General features: G+C 52.0%; 1 protein-coding gene across 2 annotated transcripts in view; it reads right to left on the reverse strand.

Annotated features, from left to right (window-relative positions):
* LOC122375768 (diacylglycerol kinase zeta-like) overlaps positions 1-17717 on the reverse strand; it is a 60621-nt gene extending 42904 nt beyond the window's left edge. For both annotated transcript variants that reach the window (XM_043355263.1, XM_043355262.1), the window contains exons 1-4: positions 16227-17717; positions 8466-8625; positions 2561-2667; positions 369-465 (exon numbers count right to left, since the gene is read on the reverse strand). In XM_043355263.1, the coding sequence (XP_043211198.1) occupies positions 369-465; positions 2561-2667; positions 8466-8625; positions 16227-17572 (1710 nt within the window). In that variant the 5' untranslated portion in view covers positions 17573-17717. The remainder of the gene's footprint in view (positions 1-368; positions 466-2560; positions 2668-8465; positions 8626-16226) is intronic.
* Positions 17718-19039: the final 1322 nt, after the last annotated feature.

Below are 19039 nucleotides of genomic sequence, written 5' to 3' on the forward strand. Positions count from 1 at the left end.
GACCTCAGGACACAGACCTGGTAATGTTACAGGACGTTTACTTTGACTGAGTCTATGGAACTGCATCTTTTCTTTCAGCCAATATCAGACGGTTTAGGCCAGCTCAGAGGTATAAATAACGCCCACATGGAACATGAGGAGTTATTGGAACATTATTCATAGGAACAAACCAAAGTTTCATTCAAGTTCTTCTCTTTATCAAAGCTCATGATATTAACAATGAAATAAAAACAAACTTCAGTCTGATGACAGAACAAACACGACACAAACGTAAATACATCAAGGAGAGTCGAAGGATCGTCACAAAATAAGGTTAACAGCGTCCTTTGTGGCTAGTCTCGATCTGGCGTGCCGCTTTCAGTTCTCACCTTTGCACAATGTTTGCATTTTCCCTTCTGATTCCGGCGGTGAACCCAGTGATGGGCAGTGGCTGTGTTGTCCCGGTACTGCCTGATCCCGACATCCCTGGAACACACAGTACCTACTCGTCAGAGCTCTATCGAGTGAAGGGGCAGCGGGCTCTGCCGGTGGGCATAGGAAATCTGCCTGTCCTCTAAAAAAGGAAATCTGCCTTTTTTACAACGTTGTCTTCTACCAAGACAGTTGTCAATGTAGACAGGAAGGACGACACCTCGTTGATTCACTGCGGATTGATGTCAAATGTTCTAAAATTTGCATACGTCGGAGGCATTCAGATGATTCAGTCGCTTCTTGTTAGCACGATTTACTGAGCAATTGACAAGTCACTCAGGTCGCTTGTCAAGGAAGAAGAACTGAAAGAGCCGAGCAAATATCAATAGCAGCGCAGCGCCATCTGAAAGCTGAGCTTGTGGAGCGCCATCTGTTATCAGCGAGCAGCGGACGGGTAGCTGCAGGTGATTTCGATGCAACCAGGATCCAGGCATAGAAAGAAAACAATAATTGTAATAATAAATAAAGAATACGTTTTTGTACCTCAAGTATGAATTATGCAAGCAGCTTCCATTTGTTAACCCTCGCCGGCACAGGCCATTTCGAGTCCTTCGACGGCACAAGGGGGGGGGGGTTGGTACGAACCCCTCGCGCGGTTCCGCGGTTCTCTTCGAATGTTTACCTTGTAAATTAGGTTCCATTTCTGAGGCTCGTGACTGGGAGGGTGGTGTTTACTCTGTATAGTTCTCGGAATGTTTACGCCCCCGACATTCCAGACATGCACGCTGAACATCGCACGTGACATGACGAAAAGTGATCATGGGATACGAAACTTTCAAATGTTCTCCTCCTTCAAATAAATAAGTTGGGTAAGATTGACATGCCAATCACATTGAGCAATGATCTCTTTTCGCGTTTTCAAGCTAGTTCTCTTTGACGCTGTTAATTTATCTATAAATAAATATCCTTGAACTGTGACTGTAGAAAAGAACATTACGATGACAAATAGGAACCGAATACCACATCAAGATGCATATCATAGTGAATTTTCATCTTCTACAGTGGCACCGTGCTTCAGTTTCGGCGTCGCTGGCCGGCACCTAAGCAACAAGTGAAGCAAACACGATCAGAAAGTGGTTGTACGCCGCACTTCAATCGGGCCAAGTGTTCAGGTGATTGCAAGCCGCCACAAACAACACCTGTCGGGGCCAGCGAAAAGTTACAGCGGCGGAGTTCTGCGCGGAAAGTATGGCGTCCGCGGCACACCGAGCACCACCTGTAAACTTCCACCGACGCACGCCACACGCAGGGCGGAAGTTAGTGGGACCCGGCAGCGGCGGCGGCTGTCACCGGCTGGGCGGGATGGCGGACCGGCGGACCGGCTCGGACCGACGGACCGCCGGCGGACCGGTCCCGCGGCTCGTGCCGTCCTCCCCGGCCGGGGAGTGAGGGACCGGAGCAAAAAACGACACAGCGAACACAACAGAGACAGCACCCGGCGAAAATAACGAGAAGTGATGGAAAATGATGGCCAACAAAGCGACAATGCACTGCCGAGGGACCTAATAGAAATAGTAAAAGAAAAAGAACAAAGACGGTGACCAGACTTTTCGGCCATTAGGAGCCAGCTACAAGCGCTATCGCGATGAACTTCTACAATAAGCATCAAAAGCAGGCTCAGTAGTCAGTAAGGCTAGACATTTTAGTTATCTTCATGACAACATGATATAATTTACGACTGAACAATCCGGCATTTTAAAAAGAAACAAAAGAAAAAGGAGCCACGAATGGTGGATCAACTTTGCATGCCTGCTTTGCTAAGACGTGGTGCATTTTTCATTCATAATAACTGGGGGGTATTAGCCCATATCCAGATGAAATTTAACATCATGCAATTATACTTAACACCAACGACCTATCTCAACAAACGAATGAGCAGTTGCAATGGTTTAAAACTTTTAGCGTGACGTCCTACTACAAGATCCGTGTGGCTTTTCTTTGCCATTCGTATGCGCATAATTGGTGGCATTGTCCCATTAGGCTGGAATCGGAGACGCATTTGGCGGCACATTTGCCAGTGGAGGACCTGCATAATACATTGGTCCAGTGACGTCAGAGAATGGTCCGATGACGTCACAGACACACTCACCGAAAGGTGGGCTTGCAGGCGAACTTGACCTTGTCGATCAGGTTGGCGATGCAGCCCGTGTGGCAGATGATCTTACACGCAGTGCACTTCATCCGCGAGCCCGTTTTCTGCAGAAAAGGCACGATTTCAGTCAGTTCGGGGACACTCAATAAATAGGCACTGATATCGGCCAACAGTTCATTGTTCCACGGTCAACGATTGCCGGGCTGGGTCAAGGCATAGCGTGTAATAATGTTAACCCGCGCCGTGCTGGTGGCCTGAACTTTCCGCCGAGTGCTGGGGGGGGGGGCGTTTTCACGCCCCCCCGTCTAACTCGGCTCCTGGGCCACGTAGCGACACGCGGTAAGCGGCAATCGAAAGAGCGTCAAAAATAAAGACGAAAACACTTCGGTCATTTTTTGGGTCAGGTCAAAGGTCAGGTCACCAGAGGTCACCAAAGGTAAAATGTTGACTATTTCAACATTTTGGAAACTGCCAACGGCTATCTCGGGAACCGATAGAGCTACAGCGCCGCGGAAAAGCGCATTCGATAGCCCTTTTACAGACCTTTCTGAGTAATGTTCTCAGATTTGACCTCAGGTCAACGGTTTAGCCTCCAGAGGGCAAAAACTCCAAAAATAGCCGTTTTTACGAAAAACGTTTTTTCGTCAATAACTTTTGACTCATAAGCGCCATGACATTACTTTTGCCAGCATCGTGTTCCTCTCGTCGAGACGCGTCGAATGAACTATTCGTTGACCTTGAAAGGTCATTTGGAAAATTTGACCTCAGGTCAAGGTCATGACCTGACCGAAAAGGGTCATGTTGCATATCAGTCGATCCGTATCGTCGAGCTGAACACATCTGATGTGTTTTCACCGCTCTAGCACGTCTCTATCAAAAGTTATAGCCAAAAAACTGCTGGCGACCGTTCATGACCTGAGATGACCTCAGGGGCACACAGAGGGGTCACAGGTGCATTTTTCCTATTCAGTGTGTCATGTTTACCTATGAACCGATGTTTGAGAGCGTTTTGAACGATATTCGTCCAAAAGAGGCGCATTTCAATTTTCTCCCATTGACTTATAATGGAGAGGTCGCAAAATTGACCTGACCTTAGGTCACAGATATCAAAAATCCGAGATATACATTTTATACATACTGTTACTCATATTAATCGCTGAAAGTTTCAAAGTGATCGTTCAGTCGGTGTAGCTATAGCGAGCCTGTGAACTTTTTCTGAGGTAAGGTCACTTGACGTGACCTGGTGACCTGACCTTGAACGGCCTAGGTCTGAAATTTTCACAACATGTGCGGAAATGATGTAGAAACACGTGTACCAAAAACGGCGGCGCTGCGCGCCGCCGTTTTTGAGATATTCGCGAAAAACCTGAGGGGGGGGGGGCGTAAAAACGCCCCCCCCCAGCACGGCGCGGGTTAAGCAGATGTATGTAGACAAAGACACGATGGTCGCAATGGGCAGAGGTATCAGTCTTTTCCCGAACGAATATCAATGGCGTCAATGTAAAAGGACGTTTTTCAGCCCGAGGCTTCAATTCACAGTTACCCACAGGCCACAAATCTCCACTATTCAATATTCGTTACTGATCCGTCATCCATCATCGATCATCATTTACATGTCATCGGTCATCTGATTCCTCCCTCAGCAGTGGCCCCTCAGCTGTCATCTCGAGTCCTGACTACCCGCCCAGCAAATCACGGCCAGCCCCGGGGCAGCCACGCTGGCTACCGAGCCCCGCGAATAAACTAACCTCTCTCTGCGCCCCGGGGGACAGCAACGGAAACTTATCCGCGACTCCGGGCAGTCATTAGCGGGGGGCGCAGTAACAGGGGAGGGGCGGGGATGACACGGGGGCGGGGACAGGGCAGGACAGGGCGGGGACGGGCCGGGGATGATGAGATGGGGAGGACGCTGACCGGCAGGGTCGCGAGCCAGAAGGATGATGAATGATGGATAGACGATGCGTCGAAGAAGGACAATGAGGGAGGGGGTTAGTTGTGTGTGCCGTCGGACGGAAGCCCCAAAGTAACCTTGGGACACCAAGGTGGACGGCGACGGCCGTGGAGGCTCGGAGGCTTCGGTGGAAGCGGGAGTGGCATGCAGGACAGCTGAAGGCAAAGCGGCACTGGATCTAACTAAATACTAATTTTACTGGACATACTGGACATACTAACTACACACTGGATCTATGCTTTTCTTTCATTTTGGCGGGCACATCCGCTGCCAAGTCCAGCTACCCTGAACTTTGAGGATCAAAATTATTTCGAAAACCAGCGAGACAGTGACAAGATGCCGTGGACGCGAGACGAGGGGCAGCATGAAGTAGCCCGTGGACATGGGTGGACGGGGAGTGGATGCTTTCGTCGTGTAGTAGCGTGACCCGGGCGCGCACCGTATCGCGCCCGACTTACGACCGGTGCCGACCGGTCCGGTACACGGGCAATATCGACCGACGGCTGGGCGGGCAGTCTGCCCGGGACTCGGCGGCACTGGCGGCCGATGGGGGCTGTAACTACTGGTCTGCTCGACATACAACACCGACCGTACGGGGACCCGCAGTTGCTACTGTACACGATCCCCAACTCTAGCCGTCTGTCCTGTCCAGAAACAAACGATAACATTGATATCGACTGCCGGTCCCTGTACAAGAGCAGCTGAGGTTTTCTGTGCGTGCCCTCTGACAGCTTATCGTTGTTCCCTGTGAGGGTGCTGGAACAACTTACTCAGGGTCGTTGTACAGTAGCAACTGCGGGTCCCCGTACCATCACACGCAAAAACCGCAGCTACAGAACAACAATAGAAACAATCGACACAGCCCTGTTCACAACGCACAGAAGCAACCGTTTCAACACAGCTCAAACCATCCAAAATTCAAATACGGCACATACTGTCTGACTCTGCACTTTACACCTCAGTCAGAAGTTCAACACACAGCACCCACATTTCCGATACAGGACCCATCTTTCCGATACAGCATCAGCCCTTCCCATAGAGCACCAGCCGTCCCTTTATAAAGCGTTCAACAATTTCCACCAGCAGCACCAGCACATCGCCCTACTGTTATACATTAAACGCTTCATCGAAACGAGATCGTCCCTGGGGGACCACGTCTCCTCGAGAAGCCATCGTTTACAGAGTCCAATTGCAAGACGCTCAGAGGTAAAACTAGCAGGTTATTCCCATACATGTTCCAATAGGGAACACTCTTGTGATCCAACGATAGCCTTAGCCGGTAAAACCCATCCTGTCACATCAGATCAATGCTTCATCAACTGACGGTGACAGCACTTAGCTCGCACATTGAGCACCGACAGGGATCCCCACGGTCGGCGCCAGCAACAGGATGGGTCCGTCCCACAAAGTCAAACTCAGCTGATCGATACGCCAACATAATTAATCACAAACGGTCGTCGTCATTGGCCCGGCGCACACGCGAGGCGGGTCAGCCTCCGGGGGTGCTGTGGGAGCCCGCGGTACCATACTGATACCGTCCTAGCGCAAACAGTAGGCGCTAAACCCCCTCCCCTACGTCAGATCCGCGCCCCGCGCCCAACCCCACCCACCCCCTGGCACAGCTGACCGCGGCAGGTCACTCGAGCGCGGCTGGCCGTCAGATCTCTGACGTCACTCTGACGTCAACAGAGCTCACGCTCGCCGCTGCTTCCAGGAAGACTGGCATCAAAGATCATATAACCGTTTTAGGGAGAGCTATTTGTGGCGTTTGCGATGGCTTGGCTCTCTGCCGCACAGACAGTGCTTTGGCTGTGAGGGGGTTGGGGTGGGGGTAGGGGGTAATCATTAACGTCCATCAGTCCTGGATCAATGTAGGTGGGTTACATCATCGCCCGCTAGCGTATGACCGTGTGGGCAGCAACGTCTGCCGCTCGCTGAATGTCATCGGCAAAAGTATCGAGCCAAAGAATCAAATTAACTGGATCTATTTACATTATTTATTGAAGACCTACCATTACCGCAAAATTAGTGTTATACGTGAATATAGTGTGCCAAGGCAGAGGCGAGGCGACGTTGTTATCTAGTTCAGACACGCAGTTTCTGTCGGATGGCTGCTTGGTCTCGCATCATGCAACTTTAAACAGATACAGAAGTGCTCTTAAGGCATCATCTTAAACCTGCTTAAAGTTTCATTGAAGAAGTTGATTAATCGACATTAAAAGGAGATCGTTTGAAATGGAACCAGATTACACGGCTACGCAGTCGAAGGTGAAAAATTAACGAGGTCTACCATCATTTACCAAGGTCAAGCAAGCCTCACTCTCGGATTCTGCTAGCCCCTGTGGCTTAATCATCATTTTAACTTTTAAGCACCAAATGAGTGAATCAGTGTTGTCAATACCTAAGTTCGAAGAAAGGTTTCAATCCATAGAATAATTACAGCAGGTGCATCAAAATACTACCAACCTTAAATGTCAGCCCGTCCACAAGTCAGCTGCATTAACTTTATTGACCGGCCGTAATTGTCGTTCTGTGGCGCGTGCATAATGGCTTCCGTGCCGCGCTAAGCACCAGTGATTCTGCTATGAAAGAGGTGTGCACTCCATCAGCTGTTGGCCCGTGCTTTGGTCGCGACAGGCAACCATTGAAGGCCGTCGATGAATGGTGCTGATCGTTATAATGATCTGTTAACGATTTACTAATAGCAGCCGTGATGAATGACTTCAGAAAGATTCAGTTACTAAGCGGATTTTCCAGCGCCAAGCCAGCCTTAAATTGTGTTCAGCTGTTATGCAGCGAATGAAAACCATTTGTCACGGATGCCTGGCGACCTGACCCTTTGAGGGCCGCAATTGCGGTTACATAACTTCAGTTGGGCCAAACTGATTTGCGATTCCTAGTTACGGTGCTCGCTTTGTCAGTGAATTGATTCGGCACTGGGTTCGAGCTCCGGGTTCGAGCGAGCTCACGAATCATTGAAAGGCTGTCAGTCAGGTGGGAAGTACCATAAATGAAATAACGCTTGAAATATACTTTACGATTCAGAGTCCCTACCACTTTCAAACGAAATCAGAAACTCCTGAACAGAGCAATCCTAGCGAAACAGAGGACGGACCACCTCGCCCCTCGCACAAACTTGCTCAGACCTCAATGTTCGCTAATAGTAACCTGACGCGCGGGAGTTCCAACTCTGGTCTCCTCGGGGAGGCGGGCGGCGCGTGCGACACTGAACACGCTGAATGAGTGATGAACCAGCGAGAAGCGGTCGCCGGCCGGGCCGGCACGTTCAGACTGGTCGCTCGAGGGACGGGTGAATATTTCACCGGCCCCAGCCGCCCGTCCTGTCGTGACGAGTTCAACGTGCGCCTGTGATAGCGACGCGCACCCACGAGACTCCTCCTCCGGGCCAGCAACTTCTAGGAGGGACGGGTTGAACTGAATCTATACGAGTAGTCACGTAAACCTCGTCCTTTTGTAGGCATAGTCAAAGCAAACTGTGCAATGCGCATCTTCCATATGTCACCTGCTTTCAGTAGCGGTCACATGCAAAGGCAAATTATCTTTGCTTGAGATAATTGCTTGTCTTGGCCTAAAGAAATGACTTTTTTCGTAAAAATGCGCAACTTTCCTCGAAAGTTCTGAGTAAAAAGTTCTTTGAAGGATATCGAACCCTTTATAGCAGCATTTACTTTTTAAATTTGTAGCGACAACGACAAAACCCTGCCCCATGAAATGAACTATACGGCCACTACCTGAAACATTAACCTGAACAACACAACCGTAGCCGCACCGAACGTTACGACCAGCTACAGTCGATACCTGCACCCTGCGGACGACCCCAGCAGTACCCACCGGACGTTCACCATCCAGCCCTGACCGGTACAGCGGCCACCCAGGGAGGTGTGCCGCTGAGGCAGGTATCGACCCGAGGAGGCGCGGTGCGGTGCTTACCGAACAGTCGGGGTCGGGCACGTAGCAGAAGTCGCCGGACGCAGAGGTGGGCATCCAGAGGTGTTCGCCGTTGACCGCCGCCTCTGACCAGTCGCAGGTACTGCGCAGGGTGCGCCGACCGCCCTCCGCCTCGATCTCGATCTCGCCCGTCGCCGCCTTCCTGTGGTGGGAGGGAGGGAGGTTAGGTCAGTCGGAAATGGTACGGAGATTTGTGACAGGAGCGGTTACAATACGGCACATGACATATCGACACTTCGATGGGCAGAGTAGGTCCTACTCATAGGCGCCTGTATCCTACTCAGAAGGATACAGGCGCCTTTCAGACGGCCGCATTCTAAAACGGGCAATGAGCAACACAAGAACAACGGAGAGTGAAAACACTCACAGCATCGCCGGTAGCTAACGCACTATTCATGTTTCCTTAGCGAGCAACTTTCGGTTACGTAATCCTTGTAAAGGGGGTTCTAACAAGAGCTGACTAGAGGGGTTCCGGTTACGCCATTAACGTGAATAATGTATGAACGTTATAAATACGTTTGTTCAGGCAGCAACAAGGGATCATAGCTGCAGGGAACAGACAAAAACGTGGTTTCGACGTCACTCTACACGGAATCAATGCGTGCAGAGCAAGAAATGGAGCTACAGTTTCGCAGTACCGGCCCAGGTATTCCCGTAGGTGACAGGAGTTGGGATTAGTTGCCGCCTGAAATGATCGACTCAGTCGCAAGAAACAGGATGTGAGAGGTATGTGTTTGATATTGTTCTAATGTCGTTCACTCAAGTAATGCGTGTTCTGACAAAGATGTCTGTTGGAGACGGCGTGAACAATGCTTGAAAAAAAAACAGCCTGCGCTGTCGGAGTCCTGAACGAACTTTACAAAGACTGACAGAGCAGGCAGGCATCCGAGTGCAGGTGAGACAGTGATTCAGAAATGTTGTACAACCATACGAATAATAAAAGTGTATTCCTTCTAATCGCCGACACATTTGAGGTCCAAATTCAGATTCATTAGAGCACCATTCCGTTAATGATGGGTGACCTTGGCGGGCTTCGCCATAACAAATTTTGCAATCCCTTCATACTAAATATCGAAATTCCGCAATCATCTAAGCATTCACCCACCTTGCAAAAGCCTCTGACTCGGTACCATCCCAGATCCAGCCCTTCGTACACATCTTCCTCTTCCACGTCTCCGGAGAGATATCTCCTACCAGTCCGCCATGGAAAAAGCAACTTGTTTTCTCATTGAATACCTTTTCCCTTCTGTGGTACTCGAAACAAGAGTCTGCCTTATGTTCATTGACTGGTGTCAGGTTTTTTCCTTCGACGTCTTCCAAACACTCATCGCTTACGTTTTCTACCCTGTCACAAGTTTTGATACTGTGTGCCGCATGAACGCTCTTGGAATGCGTTGCGTTGTTGACACCTTCCAAAAGCTTGCAATTATCCCAATTATCGCTCACCAATGAGCATGATCCATTCATATCCCCTGACTTGGCTTTATCTAGGGGAGATTCAGTGTTCAATCGCAAATTTGTGTTATTGTGATGATCTCGTGCAAGCTGAATGTCATAATATAGTTCATATTGTTCGGTTTCCGATACATATCCTTGCTTCTCAGCTTGTTCGGCAGTCGACCCGTCATATGTGGATACTAGTCCTCTGAATGGCGTGCAGGCTTCTGCTATTGAAGGTTGCATCGATCCACACACAGCAGCACCCACTGCTGATCGTGCTGCTCCTTGAGCATCTCCTGATTGCAATGACGTCCAAGATGTTCCTAGAATGCATGTGGTCGGTGCTGATGAACCTGGCGTTACTGTTGGCGGCAGCACTGAAAGTTCACCATCCTCAACTATCATTGGTGGATGCTCATCCTGTGTCGGTAACACTGCTGCTGTTGGTTGTTGAGCCACCGTCTGTTCATCTTCCTCCGCTGATGACACAACTGCCGGTGGTCCTCCCACTCTCGGCTGCCGCCGTGAGCACGATGTGGAGCGCCGCCGTACCCCGCGCAGGACGGCAGCCGGTTCAGGATGTCCCGAGCAGCAGAGCACCGCCTCCAGCCACCGCTGCACCCGCAGCACCAGGACGCACCACCAGTCGGGCTGCATCGGGGCAGCTCACTGGTGCACCGCAGCAAATGTCAGCGGGGCCGGCCGTCACGACCGTGACCTACACCGGGCCGTCACAGCGTCACAGGCCGGCCGGGCCCGTCATCGGCGAAGAGCTCCGCCCTGTCACAGGGAGCTCCGTCATCGGCAGGAAACTCTGCGCTGTCACAGGGAACGCTGTCCTGTCACAGGGCTATATCAGTAATGACCGACTGTTGGAAATATCTTGTCAATCTCCCTCTCTTCTATCTCTCTACCTAGTATCGAGAGAAGAGAGTCGGAAGCGTGTCTCAGGTCGAAAAATGAGCCTTTGGACTGATGCCCTGTGCCTAGCACTCAAGTCCCATTTTGATCCTGCCCCACTCCAGTTCGCCCTCTCCGCCCCAGTTCGTTCCCGTGTCTCAGCCGGTCACCCTCCACACCACCCCGGTCCCAGGGGAGCTCCCGGGCCGGCGGCGGCCCTGCCACCGAGGTCGGTGTCGCGGTGACGCCTGGAGGCCGTCCGTCTGACACTGGGAGAGAACACAGCGCCGGGGAGCTGACACACGGACTGGACGGACACCAGACAGCCACGGGAGGCGCGGCGTCGACCGGGGCCACCGGCCGACACCAGCGGCGACACGGGGTCAGTGTGGCGGGGTGATGGAGGCGGTGCGTCAGACAGGGGCAGTGAAGTGAACGGATGTGAAAATGTTGCCTACTGTATAGTTCTTTGCTGAGGTGGTCAGCTGGTCACGTCTTATACCAACTTCTGGTCAAAACACAAAACTATTTAGACGCAAACAAGTTCGTCCCAGCTGGGCTTGATTGCTCCCTCGGTAGCAGCAAAGTCGATCGGTGGTTAAATTCGGGTAAACTGCTTTCGAAGCTCACTGTTTTATGAACCCATATGCCCGTAGCCGCGGCTACAGCAGCTAAAGCAAAATTATTTGACATAAAAAGGGTGCGTTATCACATAAAACTGTCTGGGATGGTGTCGAACAGGTATCCATGCATTAACAATCGAGCCATGTCTCACCTTGTGATGCAGGCTGAACAAAACAATTATCGAGTCGGAGTGGATGACGTTAGTACCAAAATTAGATTGAACACAGGAATAGAGCTGCAGTGGGGTGAGAACGGAGCCTTCGTCAACATACTCCAATATTCAGACTAGTCTATAGGCAAGCCATAATGATAGCGCTCTGGTGACGTTGAAGATACAAATCACTTCTAGGAGATGCAGAATGGGGTCGGAGCTATTCGTTACCATGGCACAATAATCCAGCACTCCATAGTAACATCGGAAAGTTACCCGAATTAATGCTTCCCGAAATGTAAGGCGATTCCAGTTAAGTTGGGCCAGTTTAGCGGATGACTTGCCCCTGACAACTACATATCCATCCCGCTCAACTTTAAACTGTAAGCATCATGCGACAAGCTATCTCGATGTTCGACAGTATGAAAGCTTCTGAAGAATGTTGACTACCCTGTTAGATATTTCATCAGACCACTTAGATAAGATGTTTATATTAGCTTTAACCCGGCAGTTGCTGGGGTATTTCGCCACCCACCGTCTGCTGGGGGGGGGGGGGGGCGTTAAACGCCCCCAGCCGATAACTCGAGAACCAATAGGCGCAGCGAAACGCAGAGGCGGCAAACGAAAGAACGCGACGAGACGCTTCAGATGAGTACTTTAAAATTGAATTTTGAGGTCACAGGTCGGGTCAAGGTCAGGTCAAACACCTGAAATCGGGCTTTCAGGAGCATGGACTTCAGGACTTGGCAATGGGCGCCTCCCGTCATAAACTCTGTCAAAACGGTGCACAATCCATCATATAAGGCCTACAAGAGTGTCAGCTCCATGTAGGGGTCAGTCAAGCATAGGTCAGGGTCAAGGTCAGGTCAACCGGGTAGGCACATATCCCCGAAAATCAAAACTGATATTCGCAGCCTGTGACACATGTTTTATGGGTAATTTGGGGCGTAGAACACGATGGTGACATTCATTCTTATCATATGTGTACGTGTTTGGCTCAAAAAGTTTAATTTAAGAAATGCATGTATCATGGTCGTGAGGTAGTCACGAGAAATTGCGGAACGATAATCAATAATCGAAGATAGCCGTTTGATTGTTCATGGTATGGGCAGTCTAATGGCGTTTACGGCATGTCTGTATGTCTATTCTGTGATTTTATATGATTTTTTGAACATATGCCGTTTTTGGTCTAAAACTCAGAAATCATGACGTCACTAAAACCTCGATATCTCAAAAATTTTCAAACTGATTTTTTTGAAACTTTGTCACAATGAACTTCAATCAATTCCCTACAGGTACCCAAAATTTGGCGCGCCCGCCGTTTTTATGCTATGGCCCGGCGAAAAAAGTGGGGGCGTTTAAAGCCCCCCCCCCTCAGCAACTCGCGGGTTAAAAGCATGTCGCTGACAAAGTGACAAGGTTTACATGTACCAAAAGTATTTAATATGCATCGTTAAGCATCGCCCAAAGACACATATGAAATATGCTGCTTGCCTTACAGTGCTGACACCTAAACTGGTGGCATTGCATACACAATGCTACACTTTCGACACAACATGACGATTAACCTAACATCTCGGCCACCATTGCTGTCGTCTGATGCTTTGATTTTTCAGCTATGACCTAGCGTTTCTTGTTCGAATTTCAACTAAATCTAGGCAGCCATCAGTGCGTAACGATGAGCCTTTTCTGATCCGATAGACAGCCGTTTCTTTTTCGGTCGCCGCCCTGGAGAACCTGCTTATCGACAGCGTGCGTCGAAATAACTCTCAGAGTGGTCGAGCGAAGTTGCTGCAGTCAAAGCACAGAAATATCGGGATCATAGTTCAATCGAGCATGAGCGCGCCTCCATTCCATCGTCTTTCTATAGGCGGAGTTGCCAGGCAACTAAGAGGTACGATGATCAGAGAGGCGTGTCTTTGAGCCCAGGACGTCCCCGAGTACAGCGATCAAGGCACAGCCACGCGGAGTGCACCTGTTTTAGCGAGCATGCAGATGACTGGAAGCGGCACAGCCGGGCGGCGGGTCCGTTCGAGCGACCTGGGTGACCTGTCCGCCGGTACGGGCACCTAAATTAGATCCAGGCCGCCGTGCATATACGGGAGCTAAAGCCGGATTGCACCCGGGTGCGGCGGGTGGTGCAATTAGTCAATCGGCCATGCGGGCGGGGCGTGAGAGACTCACATGTGCACTGATAGAAATCGACGTGATTACACCGACCGAGTTAGGAACACTGGCATACATGATGTAATTGTGCACCTATTTATATGCGCATTGCAAAGTAGGACACGATGAGCGAAGGACGTATGCAGATAGTTTACAATTACGTAGATGCCCAAGATAAATTGCTAATAAACAGAGTCACTATGAAATATTTGCTATTACGCTACCTACTCAGCAAGATGTTCGCACGCTGGGGAACTTAGGAACTTTCCCTCCGATACCAACACTCCCAGCCCCACGAGCAGGAGACAAAAAGCCAGCCCTCAGCTCCAAACAACCAACTACCCCTCCCCCTCCCTTCCGGCGGTGCCTCAACAAGTCGCCTCTAACCTGTTACACCCATCTCAGCACCAGAGCGGTGCGCCAATTCCGCCCAGGCGTCCGCAGATTCCGCCCAGCCCTCCGCGCCCGGCGGAGGACGGCGGAAGCGGCACGGCGTGCTCGGCATGACCTCGTCGCCGGCGACGTTACCAGGCGGCCGTCGGCGCGTCGCCGGCGACACTGGCCGCCCGGCAGATGAGCGGCCTAATCGCCTCATTAGGGGGCGCACCAGACGGCCGCTGCCGCGCCGCCGCGGCCGGAAACAATCTCTCTGCCCGCCCTCAACTTGGCACAGATATGAAACGGGAATTAAATTGTCACGGGACGCATACTAAGAGGATGATTGGTCACGCCGACGCACACAACAAAGGCTGGCGGCGACAGAAGGCAGAAGAAAGGTTTCGTAGGTTATAGGACAAATTTCATAGGCCAACGCAAGAGAAGCAAAAAGTTCTTGACAAGCAGAATGCACGGGCCTTCCACCCAAAGTTTACGGCAGATGCACTCAGAGAACGGCAACTCATTGCCTACGAATAAGAAATAACAAATGACCAAAATAAGGAACATAAAAAGCGGCCATGCTTTGGGCGGCAAGCACACTCCGGATACACCATTTTAGGCTAGAAAAACACAGCAAACTACAGCACATCGCTAAAGGATGTAGGTGAATTGTGCAATAACGGCTCATGGATAAACAATTACACATACACTGCCGCCTGCAACATGTCATATATGCTGCACATTATTTTGCGGCTGTGCACGGGCTTACGTCTCACGCGGTCTGAGTTATGTTCCCGTGCTCATAACATGGCACACAGCGCCATATTAATCACCAGACGTCACAGCCCATGAACAAGCACAGCATGTCAGTCGAACCTACATGCAGGACTGACTGCTGCAATATTGCAGTCACTGCGCTGCGGCAAGGCCATCGCGGTAAAAATGGTGGCACGACCGAGCTCAGCACCGAAACTTTAGCCGTTTACCCTAGCAGAAACACTGAACCGTGAACGTCCTGTTGGACAGCGGGTGCACAAACTGCACAATGCACATTCGATCGCAAGAGGTGAGCGCCGAACTTCAAGTAGGACGGGTAATAGGTCACCTGAGTTTATTTGTGAAAAAAAAAAAATTGTCAAAGAAATCATTATTGAAACTATACAAAATACAAATTGCGTTCAAAATCCAAACAGATAAAGAATCCCACTTTGCACAGGATAAAGAACGGCGAATCACACACATCAGCTACTGTCCTAAACGAATGAGCTGGAACCGTTTTCTCAGCCCATTGGATGTATGGGACCCACTGCAGCCAGGGAGATACATGAGCCGGTCTGTACGGGGTCTGATAACATTGGCTCCCCTGACAGCGACCGTTCGTCGCCCGGGATGGCCTCCATCCCCCGACGTTCGGGAATGGGCGGCCGTGTTCCCGTCCTCAGGCACCGACAGGGGGCTAACAGGCAGATGTTTCAGCGTCAGGGAGGGCCAGGTGCCGCAACAGAGGCTAGGCTGAGGGTCCAGAATAGTCACAGGGTCCAGCTTGGTCTGAGAACCTTAACTCTCGTCTGGTCTCAGGCAGTCGTGACCGGTTATGAAGCTCTCGATTCCAGCCTATCGAGATAGCGCTGAAACCACCACAAACACGGCGCGGTGCGTGAAGCCGCTGATTTAGCGCGTATCGTGGCTTTCAGGTTATGATGACCGATTATGAGTGGATTTGGGGACTCCCGCGCCCTGATCGGATTGAGCCCACGACCACAGGTCGATAGCAGCACCGCCGCGGCTGGCGGTGGGAGCACCTGTTGCACCGTGTTAATGTGACGCTGACGCACTAGAATAGCAAGCCGTATCGGCAGCTACGATACGATCCCGGTGTTGTTTACGCCCAAAGGATCAGCAAACGTGCGGCTGCGTTAAAAATTAATTACAACGGGTCATTACACGCCCGTGCGGCGTGCAGTACCCGACTCCGCGGCAAAAATATTCAACGTAATAAGAATGGGGAACAGCTGAAGGACCGCATAGTAAGACGAAAATTCGAGCGTATGAAATGAGCACGTAACGGCATGCATCGAACTAACCTGCTCCGTCTCCGAAAGGGCAGGTAGGCAGTGTAGGTGCACTGTTCCTCGGTGGGGAACCCGATGTCGACCGAGGTGGAGCGCACGGGCGGCCAGTCGTTCACCTCCAGCAGCATGCCGGACTCGAGGCTCTGCGTGTGCCGCGGAGACAGGGAGGGCTCGGCGGAGGCGCAGCGCCGGATCGGGCCCGCCGACGGCCGGTCAGCCATCTCGGGCACCTCTAGCCAGATCTCCGTGTACTCGCCGATGTCGCTGCTCGAGCCGAGAAACCACGACCGGTCGGCAGAGTCGGCCGCAGAGTCGCGCGACAGCTGCGACGCCGTGGTGCCCAGTGAGATCTGGCGCGAGCTCTGGCGGCTGGGCGGCGCCGAGCGGGCCGCCAGAGAGGTCTGTCGGGTCGGCGGGTGGGTCACCAGCGAGGCCTGTCGACTGGCCGGAGCGGATGACACGTTCATGGATGTCTGGCGCGGCAGGTAGTGGTGCGCGTGCACCGGCACGTCGTCAGAGTAGCCCGAGCTCTGCCGAGAGAATGACGAGTAGATGGAGCTGTTCCACGAGCGGCAGGACAGCACAGACGACTGGCGCGAGTAGGTCGAGCCGGCCGACCTCCCCGAGCCCGCCGACGGTATCGAGCTCTGCCGCGACGCGTCCCAGTCATCATCGTCATCCTCTTCATCCGGATCGAGATCGGCGCGCTGCAGCGCCGCCTGACGCTCCAGTTTCGGAGACGGCGAGCGGCAGATGCGGGCCGGCGGCTGCGGGGACGGGGCCGGCGACAGAGACGACCCGCTGACCGACGAACAGGACGAGTGGCGCAGGTCCAGCGACGAGGAGGTCGAGTTGCGGCTGAGCGTGACGCGGATGGGACAGACGCCGCGCGGCGGCTCCGGTGGCGGGCTGCCGGTGCCGCCGCTCTCCTGCGACGAGTCATCCCGGGTGCCCCTGCGGCCCAGCTCCTCCATGCAGACGCAGTGCCAGCAGGCGTGCGGCGTGTCCCGCCCGCCGCGCTCCGAGAACAGATACCGCCGCCGCCGGGTCCGCACGCTCGACGTTTCGTCACACTCGTCCAGGCTCTTACTCTTCTTGGCCGACTGTGGCACGCGCAGGAATGATGTGACCTTGGTCCCTCCGACCCCGCCACCGGTGACGCCGCCGCAGCCTCCGACCCCTCCGAGCTGACCTCCTCCGTCAGCGGCCCCTCCGCCCGCTCCCGGGGATTTGCTGAGCTGCATTTCATCAAAGCTGGCTGACCGGATCTGTTTGGGCACCTCGAGGCTGCTCTGCGCCTTCAGCTCGGTCCCGCTGGGCGTCTTGGAGCGCGTGAATGGGATGCGCAGTCGCTGCATGGTGCTGTTGGTGGCCGGGCGGCGTCTTCCTGAGGTCAGGTCTCTGAGTCTTCACCTCAGCGTGCCGGCGAGGTCCGCCAGCTGAACGCGGGCCCGGCAGCCCCTCGGCAGCCTCTGCGGCCCATGACCACCGATAGTCCTGTCGCCTGTGGTGGGTGGTGGCTGAGTGAACTCCCCTGGACGCGTGCTCACTGCTGTGACTCACTGCTGCTGGGTCCGCGGTCCCTCGGGGGCCCCGGGGAGGGTACACAATACAGGGGTTCCGAGCACTCCCAGTTCCCACCAATAACTAATATTGTGACACATTGTCAAACCGTATCTTAAAAAAAAACATATATCCGTATTACTTAGGACTATTTTCGCTTAAATGTATCCATCTTTCTTTGCATCAGGGGAAAGTGTGTTTGCGACCAGGCTTTTGTGAAACTTCGATCACTACATGGGTAAACTATGAGATATGCACATCGAAGTTGTCATTTGCTAGGCAGACTTGTAGTGTAGTGTCCCGTTCAGATGCGGTACACAATTTTTAAATGTATTGGTCTTAGGAAAAGTGCATATGAAGTAACGCGCGTAAAAGTTAAAAAAATGATGAAAACATCTTATCATGATTACGACTATCCACGTAAATGAACAGCAGCATTGATCTCACAAAACACTGATTACTTCACTTCGAAATTGCTCGCCGTCGCATCAAAGCGTTCGATTTCCGATTCCCCAAGTCGTGAATGCCGTGGCGCCATGTTCAGTTATTCCGAAACGAAGCGACCATTGACCATTGACCATAGACTATCAATGATGCAGCGAGGAGCGGTGTGCCATTATTGGAGAGAGAGAGAGAGAGAGAGAGAGAGAGAGAGAGAGAGAGAGAGAGAGAGAGAGAGAGAGAGAGAGAGAGAGAGAGAGAGAGAGAGAGAGAGAGAGAGAGAGAGAGAGAGAGAGAGAGAGAGAGAGAGAGAGAGAGAGAGAGAGAGAGAGAGAGAGAGAGAGAGAGAGAGAGAGAGAGAGAGAGAGAGAGAGAGAGAGAGAGAGAGAGAGAGAGAGAGAGAGAGAGAGAGAGAGAGAGAGAGAGAGAGAGAGAGAGAGAGAGAGAGAGAGAGAGAGAGAGAGAGAGAGAGAGAGAGAGAGAGAGAGAGAGAGAGAGAGAGAGAGAGAGAGAGGAGAGAGAGAGAGAGAGAGAGAGAGAGAGAGAGAGAGAAGGGAGAGAGAGAGAGAGAGAGAGAGAGAGAGAGAGATAGAAGAAGATAGAGGAGAGAGAGAGAGAGAGAGAGAGAGAGAGAGAGAGAGAGAGAGAGAGAGAGAGAGAGGAGAGAGAAGAGAGAAGAGAGAGAGAGAGAGAGAGAGAGAAGAGAGAGAAGAGAGAGAGAGAGAGAGAGGGAGAGAGAGGAGGAGAGAGAGGAGAGAAGAGGAAGAAGGAGAGAGGAGAGAGAGAGAGAGAGAGAGAGAGAGAAGAGAGAGAGAGAGAGA

The sequence above is a fragment of the Amphibalanus amphitrite genome, unplaced genomic scaffold (genome assembly GCF_019059575.1).
Source record: "Amphibalanus amphitrite isolate SeventyFive unplaced genomic scaffold, NRLGWU_Aamphi_draft 001915F_arrow, whole genome shotgun sequence".
Classification (NCBI taxonomy): Eukaryota; Metazoa; Arthropoda; class Thecostraca; order Balanomorpha; family Balanidae; genus Amphibalanus; species Amphibalanus amphitrite.